Source organism: Camelus dromedarius, chromosome 10 (assembly GCF_036321535.1).
Source record: "Camelus dromedarius isolate mCamDro1 chromosome 10, mCamDro1.pat, whole genome shotgun sequence".
Taxonomy (NCBI): Eukaryota; Metazoa; Chordata; class Mammalia; order Artiodactyla; family Camelidae; genus Camelus; species Camelus dromedarius.
The window spans coordinates 60,359,305-60,382,380 of NC_087445.1; the positions used below are offsets into that span (position 1 = coordinate 60,359,305).

At 45.4% G+C, this 23,076-nt stretch overlaps 1 protein-coding gene across 5 annotated transcripts in view; it reads left to right on the forward strand.

The window, feature by feature from the left end:
* Positions 1-23,076, forward strand: part of RGS3 (regulator of G protein signaling 3) — a 135,110-nt gene that overhangs the window by 8,682 nt on the left and 103,352 nt on the right. For 3 of the 5 annotated variants that reach the window (XM_031450240.2, XM_064490435.1, XM_064490434.1), the window contains exons 3-5: positions 4,868-5,046; positions 19,296-19,346; positions 22,037-22,095. In XM_031450240.2, the coding sequence (XP_031306100.2) occupies positions 4,944-5,046; positions 19,296-19,346; positions 22,037-22,095 (213 nt within the window). In that variant the 5' untranslated portion in view covers positions 4,868-4,943. Of the gene's footprint in view, positions 1-4,867; positions 5,047-6,497; positions 6,693-19,295; positions 19,347-22,036; positions 22,096-23,076 lie in introns of those variants that run through there. The other 2 variants (XM_031450242.2, XM_010997393.3) reach the window with 2 other exon arrangements.

Below are 23,076 nucleotides of genomic sequence, written 5' to 3' on the forward strand. Positions count from 1 at the left end.
GGAGAGACAGGGGATTCTGCTTTTCTTTTCTGTCAAGTCTTTGGCTCTTATCATTGGACTCAGCTTACTGTTTCACATTCCTTTGGTACTGAAAGTTTTGTTCTTTTCTACTTTGAAACAGTACCCTCAGCTCACTTAAAATCTTGAAATTCTTTACTTGGTTCCCACTTAGACCCTATTTGTGTATTTAGGTCACCAAAGCCTTCTAAATCTGAGGCAAATTAAAGTTTCTCAGTGGTATTTATAGCAACCAGCACCTGCTCCTGTAGAGAACCACTAACTCAAGATACTGTGTTTTACCTTGAAGATGAATTGCAGACATACTTGTAAAAGGCAAATCCTGCATTTCAAGGGTGAAAAAATTACCCCTTAACAAAACGTTCCAGCTGGTTAAATTTAGGACAAGAAAAAAACCTGACCCAAGAATATTCTCTGGCTTTGAGCCCAGGGTATTTTTCCTTTTGGAGTGAATTTGGTACAGTTTCATTCATGTGGAGTTGCTGCCTCCCAGCATTTTACTCTGGGATGGAAGATCAACAATGATTGTCTTGTTGCTAAATCCAATGGACACATCTCAGTTATTAACCTACTTGACCTCTCAACAGTATTTGAGATTTGTTGACTGTTATCTCCTTCTTAATACATTCCCTGGCTTTCCTTTTCCCTTTCCAGCCTTTCTTCCTCTGTCTTTTCAGTTGGTACTCTTCTTGGTTCTTTCCTGAGCCTTCTTCTCACATTAAACATTATTTATGGGCTCTCTTATCCATTGCCATGGCTTCACTGGGAATTCCTAAATCTATATTTCTAGCCTAAGTATTTTTCCTGAACTTATGTCCGGTATATTTAACAGTTCACTTGACATCTTCACTTGGACAGCAAGTAAGTAACTCAACCTCTGCAGGCTTATAGTTGAACTCATGAAGTCTCCTCTCAGTCCAGCCCTTCCTCTCATGTTTGCCATCTCTGTAAAGGGCACTTCTAAACAGCTAATTTCTTAAGCCAGGATTCCTTGACTTCTTCCTTCCAATCAACCACCAGGGCCTGGTGATTCTACTGTTTTCCATCACTAGTTTTTTACCTGGACCACTGGAAAAGACTTCACCTAACAGGACTTTCTGCTTCCAGCACTCATGCCACCCCTCCACCCTCCCAATCCATTTTTTTTTCACACTGTAGCCAGAGTGATCTTTCTAAAACACAGGACCTTTTAAGTTCTTGCTTAAAATTGTTAGAACCTTTTAAGATCTTGCTTAAAATCATTTGATGACTGCTGTACTCTTAGGATAAAGCCCAAGCTCCTTTTAATAAGATATGAAGCCCTGTATGATGTTTACCTTCTTGCATATTACTTCTTCCCTCGCACTCTAAGTTCCCATTGCTGTGTGTCCCATTGTTCCATTCCTCAAATGTATAATGCTTATCTCATTTTCTGGCCTTTGCATGTTTTGTTCTTTCTACCTGTTTCCCTTTCTTCACCTCCTTGGCTTGGCTACATCATCCTTCAGGTCACTTTCTTTGAGAAGTCTTGGCTTTTTTTTTTATTTAAAAATAACTTTAAACCCCTTTATTGTGGTATGATTCCTGTGCAGTAAACTACACATTCCAGGAGTCTTCTCTGACTTCCTTTCTCATCTCAGTCTGCCCAGCTCCCCAGACTAAGTGAGATGTTAATCTGTGTTTCTGTGGGTTGCCATGTTTCCTCTATTGTAACGCACATCCAATGTCCCACTGGATTGTAAGCTCCATCTTGTCCACTTCTGTTGCCCTATGCTCAGTGTAAGGCTCAGCACAGCATAGGTGCTTAGCTTCGCAAACATTTGTTGAATTGAATTTTAATGTGTTGGTAGCCATGGAGGTCTCAGTCCTAGTTTGTAGCCTTTTGGAGCAGGAAGATTAGTGTGAAAGATGACATTCTATAAGTGGTTCTTTGGCTGGATTCTTATTTCTCCACTGTTTATTTACTACCTTAGCAACCTGATTCATTTAACTCTGAGCCTTGGTTGTCTCATCTATAAATACAAATGCTTGAACTTCCTGAAGGCAAACGGTGGGATGATTTTTTTCTTTTTTTGGTTGCTAGTATTTTATGTGTTAGTCAATTATGAGACTTCTTTGTACATATATACATATTTGCTATTTATTTTGTAAATATTTCAAATTCTTTTTTTAATTTAAATATTTTAAATTTTTTATGGCCATAGAAAAGCTTAAAATTTTTTTCAATCATTAAAAAATGTAAAATCCACTTTTAGCTTACTCACTGTACAAAAATAGGTAGTAGGCCAGATCTGGCCTGTAGGTATAGTTTATAGTTTTTTGTCAGCTACCACACTAGTATGTTCATTAAATCTGAACCATCTTTGCATTGCTGGAATAAATACCATTTGAATGTATCTGACTATACTGCTGGATTTGATTTGCTAATATTTTACTTAGGATTTTTGTGTCTATGTTCATTAAGTTAGATTGGTCTAGCAGAGATTTCAAACTAGTTATAATTGTAGGGCAGAGATATGTTTTCTTTGGCCTACATAATATTTTTTAAAGATTTAAATGAATACTAAAAAAATTGGGAGATGTTATATTAAAAATTAGAGATTTCTGGATTTCTTTTAAAAAAGGAATGTGGCAAAACTGGGGGAATGTGGGCCCAGTTTTGTCACATTTTAAATAGATATTCTTTATGTTTTCTATTTCATTAACTTCTACTCTTATTTTTATCTTTGACCTTTGGTCTATGGTTTTCTATTGCTAACCTTATCTGGGTTTTGTCTTTGCCTAGCTTTTTATCTAGTACTAACATATCTTCCAGTTTTTTTTTTCTAGTTCTACATAGGCATTATCTGTTTCTTGAAGGTCTAATAGAATTCGCCTCTAAAACTATCTGGGCTTTATGGTTACCTGGGGAAAGGCAGTAGGAAGGGATAAATTTGAGAGTTTGATATTTGCAAATATTAACTGCTATATATAAAAATAGATAAAAAACAAATTTCTTCTGTATAGCACACGGAACTGTAGTCAATATCTTGTAATAGCCTTTAATGAAAAAGAATATGAAAACAAATATACATATATATATGCATGACTGGGACATTATGCTGTACACCAGAAACTGACACATTATAACTGACTGTACTTCAATTAAGAAAAAAAAACACAACTATTTGGGTCTTCTATAATTTGGTCAGGTAGATTTTTGTTTTCCTTTTGTATTTTATCTATGGTTTGTGATCTATTAAAAATGTCAAACTCTTGTATCAATTTTAATAATTAATACTTTCTGGAAAAGCATCACTTTTCCCCTAGATTTTCAAATTTACAAATATAAGGTCTAAATGGTTTTCTCTTATAATTTAAAGAATTACCTTTGTATCTTGGCTATCTTTCTCTTTCCTAAACTTGCTTATTTGTAGTTTTCTTTGGCCAGAGTTCTGTTTTATTGGTCTTTTCAAGGAACTAGGTATGGTTTTCTTGTTGAAGTCCATTAAAAAAAAATTTCAACTTTAACCTTGTTTCCTTTTAAAATTTTCACCTGAATTAGCTCTTCCTTTTCTAACTTTTTGAAATGAGGCTTTAGTTTAAATATTTTTGAAAATCATTCTTTTTAAAATAAAATAATTTCCTCCTGAACTTTCTATTCTGTTTTATTGATCTGTCTGTCTTCTTTCTGGTACTGCATTATGATTATACTATTTAACATTTGGTAGTCCTAGTCCTCTTTATTATTATTTTCAAAATTGTTTTGGATATTGGGCCAGATGACATCTTAAAGGCACTAAGTTTCTTTGATGGCTAATGTGAAAATGCACCCAAATAAATCCCTTTGTTTCCTTCCTTCCAAACCCAAGTAGTCTTTATTCTTCTAGATATAGTCAATCTTAAAAAAATGCCTATAATCAATCTTTGTATGTGGATGTGGTATATGTAGGTAGCATTTTTTAAGTGTTTTTTTTTTTGTGTGTGGTGTGTATTTTATCTGTGTATATGGTGTGTTTGTGGATGTCCATGGGAAGTGATATATATGTTTATGTGTACAGTGTGTGTTTATACTATGTGTAAGTGTAAGAGGGATACTGAGGCCCATGGCCAGGGAGTGCTAGCGTGCTCAGGGCATGTCAGAAAGCCAGGCTTGGTCCTCAAACTCCCTTGCCTTCTGGAAAAAGCAGGGCCTTAAACCTTGACCCTTTCTGGGTGTCCCTTTCTAGATGTCTGGCCAGTCTCTCTTGCAGTGCCCCTGCCCAGTCTCCCTTGCAGTGCCCCTGCCCAGTCTCCCACTCATTTCTGTCCTCCTCTCCTGAGAAAAGAGCGATCTGCCCCTTTAAGAGAAGGAAACTTCCAGTGCTGTACTAAGTAAAGGGGCCTTACTATTGTTGGTGAGGGTGGTGGAGGTGGTACCACCACAGGAGTCAGATCAGCATCAGAGTGGCAGTGGGGTCTCACAACTAAATGAGTTAGCTGCTGAGTGAGACAGAAGGAGTCGGAGGGAACTTGCAAGGCAGTGGGACCTTTGTCCTGAGTTGGGGTGAAGTGCCCATTGTGGGCCTGTCTTTTCTCTATCAGGGCACATGCAGATAATGCATCTCTGCCCAGCTCTCCCACTGGGTTCCACCCTTCTGAATGTGCACCTACAGGTTTCTCATAGCTTCCTGAGTCCAAGGTGGTCTTCCTTAGTGGAGGTACTATAGTGGTCCCTGGCAGAGCTGTGAAGGGGCCACTGTCACCTTGGGCACATCACTCTTCCCTTGGTGGACCTCCCTTTGCCCAGGTACTTGAATGTCATATTTTCTAATTCCTACTGAGAATGAACGCTCCTCTCAGGGGCATCCTCAGGCTATGCCTAACTCATGCTCCTACCTTGCTTCCGCAGGTCTGCAGCACCTCCAGCCTCAGTGTCCTGTCTGCATCCTGTGGCTTGAGCCTGATTTGCCCTTTTTCCCTGGCTGATGGAGTGGCAGAGCCAGGATACTTCCCTGCCCAGAAAGGATGCCTGGACTCAGACTTTCCCAGCCAGGAGGAGGATCAGGCATGCTCAAGTCCAGGGTACAGGTAAGTCCATCTGTTGTTGGACTGGGGCCAGGGGAGCAGGCTTGCCTCTGATAAGAGCAGTGCTCAAGGTGTGGAGTGGGGAAGAACAGGACAGAGCCTCATAAAGTGCCAGGATTCAGATAATCCACTGGCTTTTATGTGACTCATTTGCACTTGACCACTAGTTTGCTGATTTCAGGGCTCCTCCAGTTTCTACTCCCTGCTGGTGGCCAGCTGGCCCTGTGGCATCTAGTTTCCTTACCAGCCTCAAGAAGGCAGGTCAGCCACCTCCACTTGCCATTGGCCATGGGGCAGGTGTGGAGGCCAAGGAAGAACAGAAGGAGGATGTCCTCTGGGACAGACAGGCCAGAGTTCAAATTTTAGCTCTGCCAACCTTGGACAAGTCAGCTACCTTATCTGTGTGAGATTCAGATTCACCCCTGGTAAGTTGGGGCTAATACTTCCTAAGGTTACTGTGAAGATTAAATGAGAAGATGTATATAAATTGCCCAGCTCAGCCCCTGGCACCTGGTACCCAACATTTATCTTTTCTCCCCACTTTTTCTCTTGCATCCCCCAACCTTGTCTTGAGTGGATCACTAAGCCACAAATATCCATTTGGCAACTTCCGACACTTCCCATTTTTAGATTTACATAAGACCAGCAGCTTTCCCTCCCACAGCAGCAACAGTCAGAGAGTTGCAGAGCAGATGTCTTGGTGTGAAACTGCTCCCAGGAGGCATCCTGTGAATGTTTGCCGACAAAGCAGCGCAGGGGCTGACCCTCCTTCCAGCTCTGCCTCCTCACACCAAGCTGGGAGATTGAAAGCACCTACCTCCTCCATGTATGGTGCATTTCTGTCCCCTCAGATGCTGGGGGCCTGTCCTCCTGTCCCATGGCATCGGACTGCAGATGAGGAGCCCTGAGGCTGGCTGGAGGAAGCTGCTCTGGTCTGAACCTGTGCCAGACTGTTCCCATCCAAGAGAAGACTCCAGAGAGGTGGAGGAGCCAGGGTTAGGGAAGGGCCTGCAGCCTGGTGGGGGCGGGGATCCAACCGTGGAGAACACTTTTCCAAACTCCACTGCACTGGGCTGGGAGGGTGCTCCTCTGCCCTTGCTTGGTGTCCAGTGATTACAGGTCCGAGCTTCAAAGCATGTTGCAAACCTGGCTAATTACTGGCCTAGGGGAGCTGGGTGAGCAGGCCAAGCCCGCCGAGTGGGAGCGCCAGGGGCCGCAGGACTGTCATTGGGCTGGCACTTGCAGCCCAGAGGGGCCTCGTAGCCCTGGTGAGGTCGCAAGTCCCGCTGGTTACCCAGGGAGGATTGCCGTGCCGGCCGCGGGGGCTACCCTCTAAGACGAGCCTCCGGCGCCTCCTCCCCTGGGTCAGGTGGAAATCTCCCCATTCAAACCGGCGCGGGCCAATCAGGGCCCGGCGCGGCCGCCGGTTCAAACGCGCGCTGCAACCAGCCTCCAGCTCCCGCCTGGGAGACACCGGCGCGGGGGCGGGTGAACCTGCTGCCTCGGTTACTGGGGAGCAACACAGACGCTTCGGGTTACAGGCGCCCCTGCCCGGCCGGAGCGGGCCGCCATGGAGCGCTCCCTGCACCGCGTCTCCCACGGGAGCCGGCGCGCCCACCCGGGCTTGTCCTTCTACCTCACCACCTTTGGTAAGTGCCCGCGGGGCGGCTGCCAGGAGCTGCTGCACCCTGCTCACAGCGCCCAGAGAGGGCAACCCCCGCAGTGGCAGGTGAGGCAGGGAGCAGCGATCCTTCAGTTTGGGGGTACCCGCTCTGGCCCCTTCCTCCCGTGGTTGCCCAGGAGGGACACAGGGCACAGGTTCAGGCCGAACAAGCCGCTGGGCACCACCTGCTGCCTGGCCGCTGATGCCAAGTGCAGTTGGTTCTACCTAACTTGGCTGGAATAATCATGCCCCAGTTAATCTTTCAGAGACCGGTTTCCCACCACTGAGTTTCCCATTAACAAGCAGCTCAGGGTTAAATCAAGGTCTTGTTACTACATCTCAAAATCACCTCAGCCCTATTTCTTTTGGCTCAGGGAGAGGACAGGTGTCGGGTCAGCCAGGTGGCCTTGGCTCCCTGTGGGCTCACCTTGGAGGCTGCAGTGCAAAGGCTCCACTGGATATCTGATCCACAGCAGAGATGGGAAAATTCTCTCCTCCAGGAGCAATGGGGCTCTCAGGAAGGTCACAGGGCTGCCCTGGGAGCCTGAGGTGGAAAGAAGTGGGCAGTAGGCTCCTGCTCCCAGGCCCCTAGATAGCAGTCCTGGGCTCCCCCAAGTAACAACTGGGCAGCAGCTGTCCCAATGGTTTGGGCAGACCTTGTCTTCTAAGTCCCCACAGTAAAGATAATTAGCCCTGTGTAGAATACAGCTCTTCACAGTGCTCCTTTCCTCACTGGTTCTGCAGCTCCCTGTGGGGAGGGAGTTACATTTCCTCTGTGGAGACTTGAGATCCAGAGAGGTGGGTCTCCCAGTGAGCCAGCTGCAGAGTTAACACCGGAGCTGAAGCCTTCTGAGATGATGTGTCCAGCACATTTTTTAAAACTTGTATACAATTTTCTTATGAAGATTGGGGAAGTTACTACAACATAAGTGGACTTCGCCCACATTTTAAAGATAGAGCACCTAAGGAGTTAGGCCCTCCCTGGGGTTCAGGATCACCTACTCCCAGGCTTACCTCTCCCAGCACACTTGGCTCTTCACAACCTGCTTTCTTCTCTACGGGCAAAGGGAGTGATGGAAAAGCAGTGGTTTGGCCCCTAGAAATGATCTGTAGTCTGGCATCCTGGAATTCACCGGTCCAGTTGGTGGAGGGTAACAGTAAGAATTATAGATTAGCCGCCATTTATTGCACGTTCATCGTGTGTGTGCCTTGTGCCAAGTGCTTTCCCTGCATCATCTTACTTAAGCCTCCTAACCCTTGGAGGCAGTTCCTGTTAGCCCCGTGGGGATGTGGGACTCTACCAGGTAGGGGAGGTTTCCTGGATGATCTGAGTTGATGGGGCTGGAGTGGTCAGGAAAGAGTGTCAGAGAGCTGTGAGGCCTTGTTACCTTAGCTGTGTCCTAATTAAAAGTGAAAAATATATTTCGTTTTTCCTCCTTAGTATCATGGTAAGATGTATTCATAGTTAAAAACTTAGTGAAAAGAAGAAAGTGAAAATCACCTGTAATTTGACTCCCCAGAGAAGGCCATTGTTAACATGGTTTATATCCTTCCAGGCTTATTTCTCTGTGTGTGTGCCTAATTTTAATAAAATTAAGATCCTTTTATATGTACAGTTTTGTAACCTTACTGGTATGATGTGACTATTTCCTTGTATCAGTCCATATTCTTCTGTTGAATTAATCTCCCTGCCAAATCTGGGAAGTTGGGGAGGGTCCAGCAGAGAGTGGATGCCCTGTCTGGCTATGGCCTCAGGGCTGAGTTGGGTGGGTATCAGGGAGGGTTGCTGCTTGAACCAGTGATTGTGACATGAGTGTGCAGTGGGCGGGCAGGAACCTAGCTGGGTGGAATGCCTCCTGATCTATGTATGCAGCCTCTTCTCAGATCTCTCTGAGGACACTGACTGATGCTGGAGAAGTTCTCTCCTGTTTCTTGCTGACTCTTTCCTTGACAAATGCCGTCTCTCTTCCCAGGCTGCTAATTTTCTTTATACACTGACTGATCTTTGCTTGTCTGCTTATGAATGAAGAGCCATACCAGTGGTTACCAAACCTGGTATCATTTGCTGAAAATACTATTATATTGTCATTGGATGGTCTTGGCACCCATGTTGAAAATTAATTGACTGTACATATGTGAGTTAACTTCTGGGCTTTTAATTTTATTCCGTTGATCTGTTTGTCTATCCTTATGCCAGTATTACACTGTCTTGATTACTGTTGCTATGTAGTAAGTTTTGAAATTTGGAAGTGTGAATCTAATTTTGTTCTTCTTTTTCAAGGTTGTTTTGGCTCTGTTGGCTTTGAGTTTCCATATAAAGTTTAAGCATAATATTTTATATAGGAAATATAAACCTGAGTTTGCAAAAATGTTTGATGAATATTTAAAGAATATTTTCTTGAAGAGATACCAACTTATTAGCTTGCCTGAGGCAACAAATTATTAATCAACCTGGGATTTGGTCCAGAGTCTGGATGTGGTGAGTGATCATGGGAGAGAACAGGTGCCTTTCCTCCAGGGTGTCTGGGTTAGGTGACAGGCAGGCTGGACATGTTCTGAGGGCTGCGGGTGACTGGACATTGAGTGACACAACCCAGCTTTGTTTACAACTGTTATCCCCAAATGAACTTGTGCGATAAAAGCTATGGGTAGTGGCTCTGTGTGTAGGCTCTAGAGGAGGCACCTGGAATCTTTGGTTTGCTGGAGGGAGGTCAGGAAGAATTGGTTCTGAAGGCACAGCAGACTAAGGAATGTCATTAATTTGCTGGGCATTTTCTTTGTTTGTGTTTCTTGTGATAGTACAACATTAGGTGGGACCCCACACCTCTCCTTTCTCTACTTCTCATTAGAAGCCACAGAGATAAAGGTCCATTTTCAACAGTGAGAATGAAGCTTGGGAACAGATGCCAGGCAGGACATGTTGGGTTGTGTGAAGTCAGGCCCTAAGCTGGAGGCCTGCGACATGTCCCTGCCAGCTGCCCCTGGCTTGCTCTGCTGCTCTGAGCCTGGGACATTCCCTGGGCTTGGCTGGGAAACCCATCCAGCCATTTCTGAAGAGCTGATCATTTGCTGGTCAGGGTCCTCAGCATTTATCAGCTTTCCTGTCTTTTGGAGTCCATTTGCTTGGAAGCGTTCAGAAATTCTCAAAGTTTCTGGACTGTTGATAGCCCTTTGTTCTCTTTTCCAGTTCTACTCTCTATATTCTTTTTTAAAGAACTTTTTATTATGAAATATAATACACATACAGAAAAGTGTCTCCCCAAAGGATGTGCAAATACCCGTGTAACTTTCACTGGGGTCAGGATTGCCAGTATCCAGAAGTCTCATGTTTGATGTGTAGTTTTTTCTTTATCATTCCATTTAAAGCATTTTCTAATTTTTACAGTCATTTCTTCTTGAATCCATGGGTTATTTGGGAGTGTATTTCTTACTTTCCAAATATTGGGGATTTTAGTAGTTTTTTTGTTTATTTTACGTTTTGCTCAGAGAATATACTCTGCATCTTTTCAGTCCTTTGATGGCTCAGCTTTAGTCATTTTTTGTACATGTTCTGTGTGTACTTGAAAAGGTCTGCAGTAGTTGGGTGTAGTGTTCTTTGTACATGTCAGGGTTAGGTCAAGTTTGCTGTTCACCTTGTTCAGCTATTCTGTATCCTTGCCAACTTCTCCCCACTTGTTCTATTAGTTACTGAAAAAGGTATGTTAAAATTCCTACTATGATTATAAATTTATTTATTTCTCATTATAATTCTGTCAGTTTTTCCTTTATATATTTTGAAACAATATTAAGAGCATACAAATTTAGAATTATTGTCTTTCTAGTGAGTTGACACTTTTATTATTATGAAGTCTTCTTTTATTGTTATGAAGTCTTCTCTTTATTTCTAGTGGAGGTAAAGTCTCCTTTTCCTGACATGAACATACTTTGGTTAATCATTGCTTGGCATATCTTTTCGCATCCTATTTCTTTCAAACTTTCTGTTTCTGTACTTTTTAGGTGTGCTGTGTATATTAGAAACTGCAGGCACAAGGTTGTTATTTTTTTCTTCTTCATGCAGACCTCAGATGGTATCTTCCTGTAAAAGAATGTTTGCTTCTGTCAGGTGCTTGAGGCCACTAGAATCTGGGATAACTTTAATTCAGTGTTAGGGATTGAGACTGAGTTGAGCTGCAGCCCTCCGAGGAGCTGTGTCTGATCATGGTTTACTCTATTCCTGAGGAGCAACCCTTTGGAGCTCCAACCCAGAATGTCAGGGTTCAGAAGGACCCCACCTCTTGGCAGGCCCTGGTCTCCAACTCCTGTTCCTTCAGCCCAAGAGGCAGCCAGAGACTCTGCTCGGATTCTCAGACTTTCAGTTACTTCTGAAATTTGAAAATACCCCCAGGAGGCAATTATCCCAGGAAAACATTAAACTTAATTCTGTGGACCAGCAATCCCCCCAGATCCAGCTTCGTAGTTCCTCTTTGTTTTATTATGTCTCTAAGAAGCTGCTTTTGAATATTTTGTCTAGCTTTTCCAGATTTCCTCAGTGAGCCTGTCATCCCAGGAATAGCAGTCCCTTACATATGTTTTCTAATTTTTCTGACTTGTTTTTTTCTTTTCCTTCTTTCCATCCTTCCTTTCGTCATTTCAGTGGGAGTACTTTATTTGCTAGGTGCTTCACATATGTTAGTTCATGCTTTTACAACAGCTCTGTTAGAGCTATATTATTATTATTCTTTCCATTTTACAGATGAGGAAACTGAGGATGTGGTGATTAAAGATCATCAGTGGTGGAATCAGGATCCAAACCAGGTCTTTCTGACTCCAAAGCCCATGCTTTGCTCAGAGTTCTATGCTTCCTCTCAGTTCTATGCTTCCTCTCTTGTGTTTTCCATATGAAACTTGTTCTGCTGGAAAACTTCATTTGATAGTGAAAAAATAATGCAAATGTAAAACATAATGAATATAAATGATTAACTTCATTGTCTGGCTCAAAGCTATCAGCAAGCACATGACAGGTGCTAATCATTATAAAATAACATAACTTTGGAGAAGTCTGAAATAGATAAGGATACTGAGTAATTTATAAACTGTGGTAAAACTGACAATTTTGGAATTAAACTTATATGACTTTATAGATGTAATTAAAAATTATAATAAAATCTAAAAGAGGATTAGGAAAGACAAGATAATGTGAATTTTTTATATATTATGGTGTTGTACACAAATGTGTATAAAAGAAAATCATTTGTTCTGCAGATAAAGCATTTTCATGAATGTGCTGGGTTGTCCTTGGGTTAATGTGGGACATTTTCAGGTTTTGCAGTTTGGTGGTAGTGAGTATAGTTTAAATCTATCAAAATTCTTTATTAAGAAAATTAAGGACCTCAAAAACTGGAAGTCTTCTTTATCCTTAGCCATATATACTGATTTATCTTAGAACTGTATTTTCTTAACAATTTTTAAAATTGAAAAATTATTTCCGGATTAAGATCAGATTTATGTCACCAACTGTGGAGGCAACATGGATATGATGCATTAGTTATCTAATGCTTCATAACAAGTGATCCCAACAGGTATTGGCTTGAGAAAACCAAACATTTATTATCTCACTGTTTCTGCGAGTCAGGAATTTGGGGATGGTTTAGCTGGATGATTTTTGCTCAGGGTCTCTCACGGTGGTCGCAATCAAGATGTTAGCTGACTTATACTGGGCAGCGCAACCTACTCCTGGAAGGAGAAACCGCTTGGGAAGCCACATTAACATCAGGTTTAGAAGGTCAAATGAACAGAGGTTGAACTGACCCATCATGATTTTTATTCCACCACTTTTGTTCCTCCAGTGGGTACCATCAAAAGCTAAGGCTACTTCTCCAAATGGAATTCAAGGTTCTCCCTCCTCAAAACAAGACACTTGAAATTCTGCAGGAGCTGTGTGGCTTCATTTCCCCCATATCACTGCAGCTACCATTTCTCCCTTAGAGGGCAGAGAGTGAAATCGATAGACACAGCATAACCTCTCTGAGTGTTAGCGGCTGGCTGGGTTCCATGTAGACCCAGCTTCCTTTGTACATTGGTCCCAATGTTATCTCCCTTCCTGTGGCTTTCAACAGTTGAAAAGTTCTTAAATGGGGAGTGGCTTTGGGGGAGAATTAAGTTTGGGGATGACTGCTGCTCCATGCTAGCCAGGCAAGTCCCCTGTAGGTGTATTCTCTGCATACCCCGTGGGCTCCTTCCAGGACATGATCCTGCTGAACCCTGAGTCCAGCAGTGGGTGCAACCCCCATATCCTTGCTTCGTTTTCTAAGTAGGTCTCTGCGTCCTGAGAGTCAGAGTTCATCTTCTATGGTCCTTTATATTTAGGAAGGTCTGCAGGTTGAATTTCCTTAGCCAGCTTCCATACCTTTTTCCCCACAATGTCCAGTGAGTCCAAAGCCCCCAAGTACTGTGCCCAGCAGAATTTAGGTTTGTTGCCTTCCCTGCACTTTCTGAAGCTCACTGTCATCCAGTATGTTCCCTGCCTTATGAGGCATGACTGTTCTCCTGCTACCTCTGGGCTCTTGCTCCCTGGTGCCCTCCTGCAGCCTCTGGGCACTAGTCTCTACCATTCTTTGCAGCCATGGGGCTCTGTACCCAACTGTAGCCCCATAAGAACTGGGGATGCGCCCCCTCCAGGGCTCCTGAACACCCTCTAGCCTGAACTTCCAGCACACCCTCAGGCCACACCCTGAGCCTGGGGAGAAAGTGGGGATATTGACAAGACCAGAGATTCTGGGGACCTGTGAGGGGCTTGATTAGCTGGTATTAAGATCAGTTGAACGCCCCAGGGATTCAGCCTGACTTCCCTCCTCCTGGTGGTTCATTTCTCTAGACTTAGAGACATTTCTTGGAGCCTGCCCTCTCTAGCTTCCTCTTGGTTTTTCAAGCAGCCCTGTGCCTGATGGCTCTCACTGCTCCTGGACCCTGCGGCTGCATTGGCAGATGCAGTAGTGCACAGTAGAGGGCTGTGAGTGTTCTGGAAAACTGGTTCGGTGCACAGGAAAGAGTGTGGAAATCAGGGCAGAGCTCTGGTCTCCAGTTCTGGCTTGGCCAACCCTGGTCACTCTGGGCTCAGGGCAAGTCACCTTCCATCTCTGGGCATGACTGTTCTGGCTACCAGATGAGGAGGCTAAGCAAGGTGATTTTAGGAATCTCAGACATTTGATGCAATGGGCTAAGGGGAGAGGGCAGAGGGGCAGGAATGGCTGGGAGGGGCAGGAACGGCTGAGGAAAGGGTCTCATTCTTCATCTTGCCTTTCCTCATCTATGAACCTCAGGATAGGCTGGGGGCCTGGAGCCTGGTCTTCTGGGTTTGGTTTCTCTGCTGTAACAGGGTCTAGGCACCCTGGCCTTCCCGGAGGAGACCCACTTGGCGGGGCCTAAAAGGGGAGCTGCGTGGAGCTGCGCAGACTCGTCTGATTTCCAAGTTGGTTTTTGCCCTGGGCCTGTCCTCTGCTCCAGCCCCACCCTTGGCCTTGTCCACGCCTGTGTCCTCACCACTGGGCTGCGAGTTCCCTGAGGGCGGCCAACGTTCAGATCTGCCCTTCCTCACTTAAGTCTTCAAGCAGGTGCCTGGCAGATGTTTGTCAAATGGAATTAGTGACCATTTGTGTTGGGAGATTTCTCAGTTCTGATTTTCTGGGACAGGGCTGTTGGAAGGTGACAGGCGCTGAGCAGCACAGGGATTCCAGGCCAGATGTGTCCGGGCCGCAGTTGGCTTTGCACTGGTAATATTTTCAGAAAAAAATGTGTCACGTTAAACAGAGATGCCTTTAGGTTGATGAGATCCAGTCCATGGGTACTCGCCCTGTTTGTCTGTTTCCAGCCTCTCTCTCCCACCCGACACTGGATCGGGCACCGTGTTTGTAGGAGGTTTCTCAGCTCTAGGAAGCCCCAGAGTGGTAATCGCTCAGACCTCCAGCTAATAATACCGTGGATTCTCCTGGCGCCTTTCATCCGAGGACCTCCTCACCCTCCAGCGTTGTCTGATCCCCACACAGCTCAGAGTGTGATAACCCCTATTATTAGCTCCACCTCAGCCGTGGACGTTGTGTCTGAGAGAAAGGAGGGTAGTCAGGCTGGAACAGGAGCAGGCCTCCTGGGCTTCTGAAATCAGTCTTCTGGGCAGGAGAACAGCAGGGGTTTCTGCTGGGCAAAGAGCTGGACCAAGGTTTGCTGGAGGCTGAACTGCTTGAGATTGTAGCTTAAACACCCTGAAGTATGAGGGGCAGGGTCAGAGTGGTTGGTGGATTACTGCGGAGCTAGGAGATGTGGAGCTTCCCTCCTTCTGTCCTCTGAGCCCTGCCTGCCCTTCCTCCAGCCAGCAGCCAAGCACAGCCACCAACCTGGGGCGCGTCCGGGGATGAACAGTTGTGACGATGAGGGATGTCTCACTGTGCCATGAGGAACAGTGGGAGGACTTTAGACTTTGGTCTAGAGGAGAGGGCCCGGAGATAGTCGAGTGAGATCCAGTCAGTGAAATTTACTGAGAGACCACTTTTGGCTCAGTAAAGCTGGAGCATTGAACAAGTAGGAGCTATGTCAAAGGGAAAGGGCTCCCACTGCAGGAAGTGAGCTCCTTATCACTGGAGGTAATCAAGCAGGGGCAGATAACTGCAAGACAGTGTTGTCATGGATGGAGTGCATGCAGGGCTTTGTGGCTTATGTGCTGGTTCGCAGCTGGCTGGGAAGCCCTGCCCTTCCGCCTTTGCCTCTCTAGTGTGTGTCCACTGGGGAGATGGAGTTCAGCAGCTTCTTGAGGTTCTAGGGAGAGTCTGTTTGACTGAGAGATTTTTCTATATGTCACTGAAAAAGAGGAGTGTGGTCCTCTCTTTCCTCTATCCATGCTGGAGAGTCTGTGAGGATGACTTGATGATTTGTTTGTGTGTGTGTGTGTATAAAATATATATATATAAAATATATATATATTTTTTAATAAAAATGAGAAAAGCCACGAGAAAAAAACCTCATCCAGCCTCTCATTCTTCACCTGTTTTCCAGCCCTGGTCCCTCCATTATCTTCATGTTTTCCCCTTTCCCTCCCTAGATTGCTTTCCCTTGCCTCCTCTCTCCTTCCCTTTCCCTTCTTTCTTTGTTTATTAGTTTATTTTTAATTATAGAAGTGCTATAGATCATGGATATATTTGTATTGTTACAACACCTACAATAGTGATAGACTGAAATTCCTCTTGATTTCCCTCCCTCCAATTCCCAGTCTCTTCCCTAGAGAAGATCACTGTTTTTAATTTGGCATCCTTTCAGACACACACACACATACGCACACGCACACACACAGAAATATATACCACATGTATTATTCTGCAATTTGCTTGTTCCTCTTAAAAACTTGTCTCAACATAAGTCGTAGCAATGTTTTCCTAGGTCAGTGTCTCAAGGCAATAGAAATAAAAGTAAAAATAAACAAATGGAACCTAATCAAACTTAAAAGCTTTTGCACAGCAAAGGAAACCATAAACAAAATGAAAAGACAACCTACAGACTGAGAAATATTTACAAACGATGTGGATGACAGGGGCTCAATTTTCAGAATATACAAACAGCTCCTACAACTCAGTAACAACAACAACAACAACAACAACAACAACAACAAAAAACAACCCAATCAAAAAATGGGCAGGAGATTTAAATAGACATTTCTGCAAAGAAGGCATACAGATGGCCAATAGGCACATGTAAAGATGCTCAGCATCACTAATTATTAGAGAAATGCAAATCAAAACTACAATGAGGTACCACCTCACACCAGCCAGGATGGCCATCATTAAAAAATCTACAAATAAGGAGAAGGGTATAGCTCAGTGGTAGAGTGCATGCCTAGCATGCACAAGGTCCTGGTTCAATCCCGAGTACTGCCATTAAAAAAATAAATATGGGAGAGGGTATAATTCAGTGGTAGATCATGCTTACCATACACAAGGTCCTGGGTTCAATCCCCAATACCTCCATTAAAAAATAAGTAAATAAGCCTACTTACGCACCCCCCCCAAAAGGTAAACAAAAATAAAGAGGAAGAGCAAATTATTAAAAAAATAAATACATAAATAAATAAACCTGATTACCTCTCCCCCAACAATAACAACAAAAAATCTACAAATAATAAATGCTGGGGAGAGTGTGGAGAAAAAGAAACCCTCCTACACTACTGGTCCTACACTGCTAGTGGGAGTGTAATTTGGTGCAGCCCCTATGGAAAACAGTATGGAGTTTCCCCCAAAACCTAAAAATAGAGTTACCATATGATCCAGCAATCCCACTCCAGGGCATATATCTGGAGAAAACTCTTAACTCAAAAAGATACATGCACCCTAATGCTCATAGCAGCACTATTTACAATAGCCAAGACTTGGAAACAAACTAAATGTCCATCAATAGATGAATGGATAAAGAAGATGTGGTACACACACACACACACGAATACTACTCAGCCATAAAAAAAGAATGAAATAATGCCATTTGCAGCAACATGGATGGATCTAGAGATTATCATACTAAGTGAAGTCAGGCAGAGAAGGACAAATATCTTATGATATCACTTATATGTGGAGTCTAAAAAAGGATACAAATGAACTAATTTACAAAGTGGAAACAGATTCACAGACACAGAAAGCAAATTTATGGTTACCAAAGGGGAAAAGTAGGGGATAAATTAGGAGTTTGGGATTACCAGATACAAACTACTATATATAAAATAGATAAACAACAAGGTCCTACCATATAGGACAGGGAACTATATTCAATACCTTGTAATAACCTATAATTAAAAAATATGAAAAAGAATGTGTATACATATATATGTATAACTGAATCACTATGCTGTACACCAGAAACTAATACAACATTGTAAATCAACTACACTTCAATTAAAAAAAAAACTTGTCTCAACAATGTTCCCATGTCAGGACATATAGTACTCCCCCATTCTTTATCATTTCTTTTTTTTAAATTAATTTTTTGTGAAGGGTGATTAGGTTGGTTGGTTTATCTACCTATCTACCTGCCTACCTATCTACCTACCTACCTACCTATCTATCTATCTGTCTATCTGTCTGCCTGCCTGCCTGCCTGCCTATCTATCTGTCTATTAAGTGGAGGTACTGGGGATTGAACCCAGGACCTCGTGCATGCTAAGCATACACTCTACCACTGAGCTATACCCTCCCCACCCCCATTCTTTATAACGGCCCATACTACTCCACAGTACAGCTATAGATGGTTCATTTAACCATTTTCATACTGATAGAGATTTTAGGTGTTTCCAGTTTTTTACGGTATTGTACTGTCAGCCTTTGTGCACAGCTGAATTTTTCTCTGTGGTAGTTACCTGGAAGTATAATTGTTAGTTTGAATGATAAGAACATTTAAATGTAATAGATAGTGTTAGAAATGACACTCCATTAACACTTCCTCTGATAGGGTATGAAAGTATCTCTTTTCCTGAATCTTGATCAATATTTGACATTATCGTCCTTTAGATTATCTTCCAACCAGATTGGGGAAAAATGGTATTTTATTGTTAATTTGCATGTCTTAGATCTCTGTGAGGCTGAGCATCTTTTTGTATATTTATTAGCCATTTTGTCATTTCTGAATTTCCAATGCAGTGTCCTTTGCCTGTTTTTCTATTGTATTGTCTCATCACTTTGCAATATGTGTAATGGTTACAGACATTTAAAAAGTCTTAGGGAATCAGATCTATCTATCTTTTCCCTGTGGCCTCTGCATTTTGTGTCTTGCTTAAGAGGGCCTTCTCCAAGCTTAAAAGCATGTTTAGGGGCTCTTCAGTGTTCTCTGGTCCAGAGCACCTCAACCTTGAATGTGCATGCAACCCCCTGGGGTTCTTACTAAACTGTGGAATTTAGTAGGCCTGGGCTGGGGCTTGAGATGCTGAATTTTAAACAATAGTCCAGATATTTCTCATGATGCTGGTTCTGGGACCTCACTTTGAGCAGCAAGGCTCTATGCCAAGGTTATAGAAAGACTCCTTAGCTTTCCTTTAGGGAGGTCAAGATTCTATGGAAGGGTTGGGGGCAGTAGCATTGACTTTGAAGGATCTCTCTGCCCAAAGCTGGTCTCTTATCTTTTGCTTTTCCCCGAACTCATTCATCCTATGTCCTTGTATTGTTGTTGCCTTCCCAGAATATAGCTAGCTGTCTGTCGCAGCTGGAGAGCTGTGGCCAACCCCTCAGCATGGACTCGTGACTGAGGCCAAGGATCCTTAGCTGTCCAGTCTAGCGTCACCATGATATGGGTGCAACAGCTTTTCCCACTGTCAACAGTGAGAGCTCTCCAGGACTGACCCGGGCTTCCTTGTGAAGTAGTGAGCTCCCCATTACCAGAGGGGTGGAAGCCTAGGCTGGTAAACCACCACTGGAGGTGCTGATGTGTAGAGAAGCCTTAACTAGATGGCTTATGGGCTCCCTTCCAACCCAGAGGCTGTATGAATCTTTGAATCACTTCACATGAACAAAAGAACATTCCTGTCACCGTAACTCCATTTTTCCCCTGGCAAGGAGACGAGGTGAAACTGTCTCTCTCGTTGTTTCCTCAGGTCAGCTGAAGCTGTCCATTGATGCCTGGGACCGGGTTCTGCTGCTTCACAGTGAGTACAGCGGTGTGCTGGGCTCATTGGGGAAGGGGAGGGCCACTCAGCCTCCCACGTGGAGCCAAGGACGGGTGGTCATGTTACCGCAGTCAAGGTTTCTTTTTCATCTTTGTATAGTGTCCTGCCGTGTGTCCATTGGAAAAAACTGGGTATTCACTTGGGACTTCTAGGGACCTTACCCTGGTCCTGCCCCAATGTGGATTAAGTTCACGGAAGGCTGGAGCCATCCCCAAGCACCTCAGCATCCTCCTTGGCCCCGGTGGAGCAGGGCCTCAGAAGAGCTTCCCTATTCTCCCTCCCTTCCTCCCTTCCTCCCTCCCTCCCTCCCTCCCTTCCTTTCTTCTCTCTTTCTTTTTCTCTCATCCATTCACTCATTGATTGATGGCAGCATAGTGTCAAAACTAAGGTCAGACTGCTTGCATCCAAATCCTGGCTCTGCTAGTTTTCGTGCTGGCTGACGGTAAGCAAGCTCAGGCTCTCATCTGCTGAATGGTGAGACTAATACCCATCTTATGGGTTGTAACAAGGATTAGAGGAGTTAATGTTAGTAAAGCGCTTAGAACAGTGTCTAGCATGTGGTAAACCCTCTTTTAGTATTTGTTAAATAAGATAGAAAACCATAAATTCCAAAAATAGTGCTTGAGCTCTGGCCCTGTGCTAGGGATTGGGGACACCAAGGAGAAGCACCCACCTCTGTCTAGGTGGTGCTGATAGGATGGCAGGGAAGACCTGGCAGAGGGAGTGATGTCCACACTCCATCCTGAAGCAGAAACCGGCCTGAGCCAGGCAGAGGGGAGCTGGTGGGCCAGGTACTCCATGCAGGGAGAGCAGCAAGTGCAAAGGCCTGAGGTCAGAGACAGCACAGTGCACTTGAGGACTGTCTCCATGCCTGCGGCACAGCACAGGAAAGGGCGGAGGTGTGAGCTGGGGCAGGGCCAAGAAGGTCCTGTGTGCCACCCAGAGGATGTTACCATTTAACTGCCATTTATCCATTTGTTCATCCTTCCGTCCAGCACACAAATAGTTACTGAGCTTCTGTCATGACTCCACTCTTCCGTTTGGCCCAGCAGGCCCTGCCTGTCTCTTCAGCCTCCCTGGTTCTTGCTGTTCAAAGCACCCTCTGCCCCAGTTCTGTCCAGTTATGTGCCCTCTGCCCCCCAACCTTCGCAATGCATCATGCTTGCTCATGCCCGTGTGCCTTCACATCCACTATTCCTTGTGTCTGAGCCTGCCTGCTTTGTGAACTGCTTTTGAGAAATAAATCTCCCTTCCTCTGATTTTGTAAGAAATAGGCCCACCTTAATCTCATTAAGACTCAGGAAGGAAGACTCCTTTTGCCTCATTTTTCCCCTCCAGGAATCACCCCCGACCCACCTGCAGGACTGAGTTCGTTGCTTCCTCCTCTGTGTCCCCATTGCAGTCCGGACTACACTGTACCATACTGGTGTGTCCAGGCTCTTTCTTCCCCAGCAGACGGGGAGTGTAGTGAGGGTGGGGGCTGTGTCTGCCTCACCTCCATGGGGGGCCAGGGAGACCCAGTTCTTCAGTCCTGGGTCCTGCCCTCAAAAACCACACCTACCTGAAGAATGCACACAGGAACAGTAACTAGGATACCAGGCAGAGTAGACCAGCAGGCGCCTGGGGTCCTCCGGTCCTGGCCATGAGGGGCCCAAGGTGACGTTCCCAAGGACCAGCAGAGGGGGGCTCTTTGCCTGCCAGAGCCTGTCTCCAGCTGTGCAAACAGTTTTTACAAAGTGCATCTTGGCCTCCCCTACTCCATTTGTCCAGCACAGTTTGCTTTGGCTTCACCCCAGTCTCAGGCCCTTCATCCCTTCCAGCCTGTTACCCTCTCTCCTTTGGCTTCCCAGGCCTCACGCCTCAGACTACAGGAGCTCTGTCTGAGCGAAGCCCTAGGGCTCCATCAAAACTGAACACGAGAGAAAATAGAAAAGAGTCAGCTTCTGCCAGGCTTGCTGTCTGCTTTCTGCAGACCTTAGGCAAGTGGGCCACACTTGCTTTTGTGGCCAGACCTGCACCCCACCTCCACCTATCCCTTGCCTTTATTTATTCTCGTTTTCTCTAGCAAACCTTTATTGAATAGTTACTCATTTGCCAGACACTCTACTGAACACCTTAGACACGTTATCTCACTTAATCTGACAACTACCATGTGAAGTGGGTATTATCATCACTAGCCCGTTATTATCCCCGACCCCTTACAGAATGGCAGCTGCAGTCTCCTGGGGGCAGCAACTTGCTTGGGCTCACGTGGCTAGTGAGTGGCAGGCTGAGTTCTCCAGCTTGGCCCCTCCATCCCAGGAGGCAGTCTGGTGTGGTGGAAGGAGCACTGGACTAGGAGTCAAGAGACAGGGATCTAAACCCAGCTCTGTCATTCCCATTGCTCCGTGACTCTGGGCAAATTTCCTACTGTCTTTGGGCCCCCTCCGTAGCCTCATCTTCCCTGTTAAGTGAATGGTTAGACTCAATGAATTTTATGTTCCTTTCTCGGTATAGGATTCAGGAATTGAATGCCCCCTGTAATGCCTCGGTGCAGGTGCTGCCTGAGCATGGAAGATGGTGGGAGTGGGCTAGACCAGAGAGGGGTTGCTATCCAGTGGTTGTCATGAAGATTAAGAGCCCGGTGATGATCCTTCCCACCCACCCCAATATTTTAATTCTCTGTTTAGTCATAGAAGGCAGAGGCCTAATGAGCAAGGAGCCTGGTGTCTGTGATTCCTACGTGAAGGTATATGATGACCTGGAGGTGGGGGTGGGTATGGGTGGGATGGGGGTGATGAGGGACCACATCATTGGACTGAGTTCCAAGGTCCCAGCACATCTGTGGGCCTGGGGCCATTTGAGGTGGCAGCTACAGTTATACATCATTTGGTCAGTAGGCATTTGTTAGGCTCTGAGCTAAGGCAGACCCCTTCCCTTGGCCCGGCTTGGTCCCTAGGGCTTCCTGCAAGAGCTGGAAACTTATGGGTGATCTTGTGCATCACCATGGAGGTGAGCACCTTGAGCGTGGATGACAGAAATCCACAGGTGATCCCAAGCCATCTCATGAAAGCAACATTTTCACCCCTCTCCTCCTGTAGAGGCAGGATGGCCAGGTTTGGTTAGTGGAGGGGAGGGAGTGTCTCTGAGGGCTAGAAGGGCTATCTGAGTGGAGCCCTTGCAGTGAAGACAGAGGCCTCCCAGGGGTGGGGGGCCTACTTCCAGCCAGAGCCAAAGGCCTAGCGCCTCCCAGAGTTTGGCAGCTGTTGTCAGGTGCAGGCTCTGATGCACCACTCTGCATTCTTCCTGAAGCCCCCAGGCTGGTCAGAGGCCCCCGTGGGCCAAGACAAGGTCAGGAGCAGGGTGGGAACCTGAGACAGGGGATGAATGGCATTAGAACTAGAACGTGGATGGGGGACCTTGGCAGAGGCTGGCCTGGAGCCTCTTGGGAAGGGAGCACTCAGCAGTCGCTGGGAACTTCAAAGAGAAGAGGCCTTGTGCTTTGGGGGAAACCTTTCTGCTTGGAGGAAGAGGAAAGATGGTCAGGTTGTGCTGCATCTCCACCTGGGCCTGTGGCTGTCTCTTTGTTACCACCCACTATGAGGGCCTGTCCTAGCATCTGACTCCAGGGCCTCCTGCCCAGGGCTCCACATTCTTCCCCAGCATCTGGTTGAGGACTCCACTCTGTCCTCTGCAGAGGCTGATCAGAAGGACACCTGGAAGCCTATAA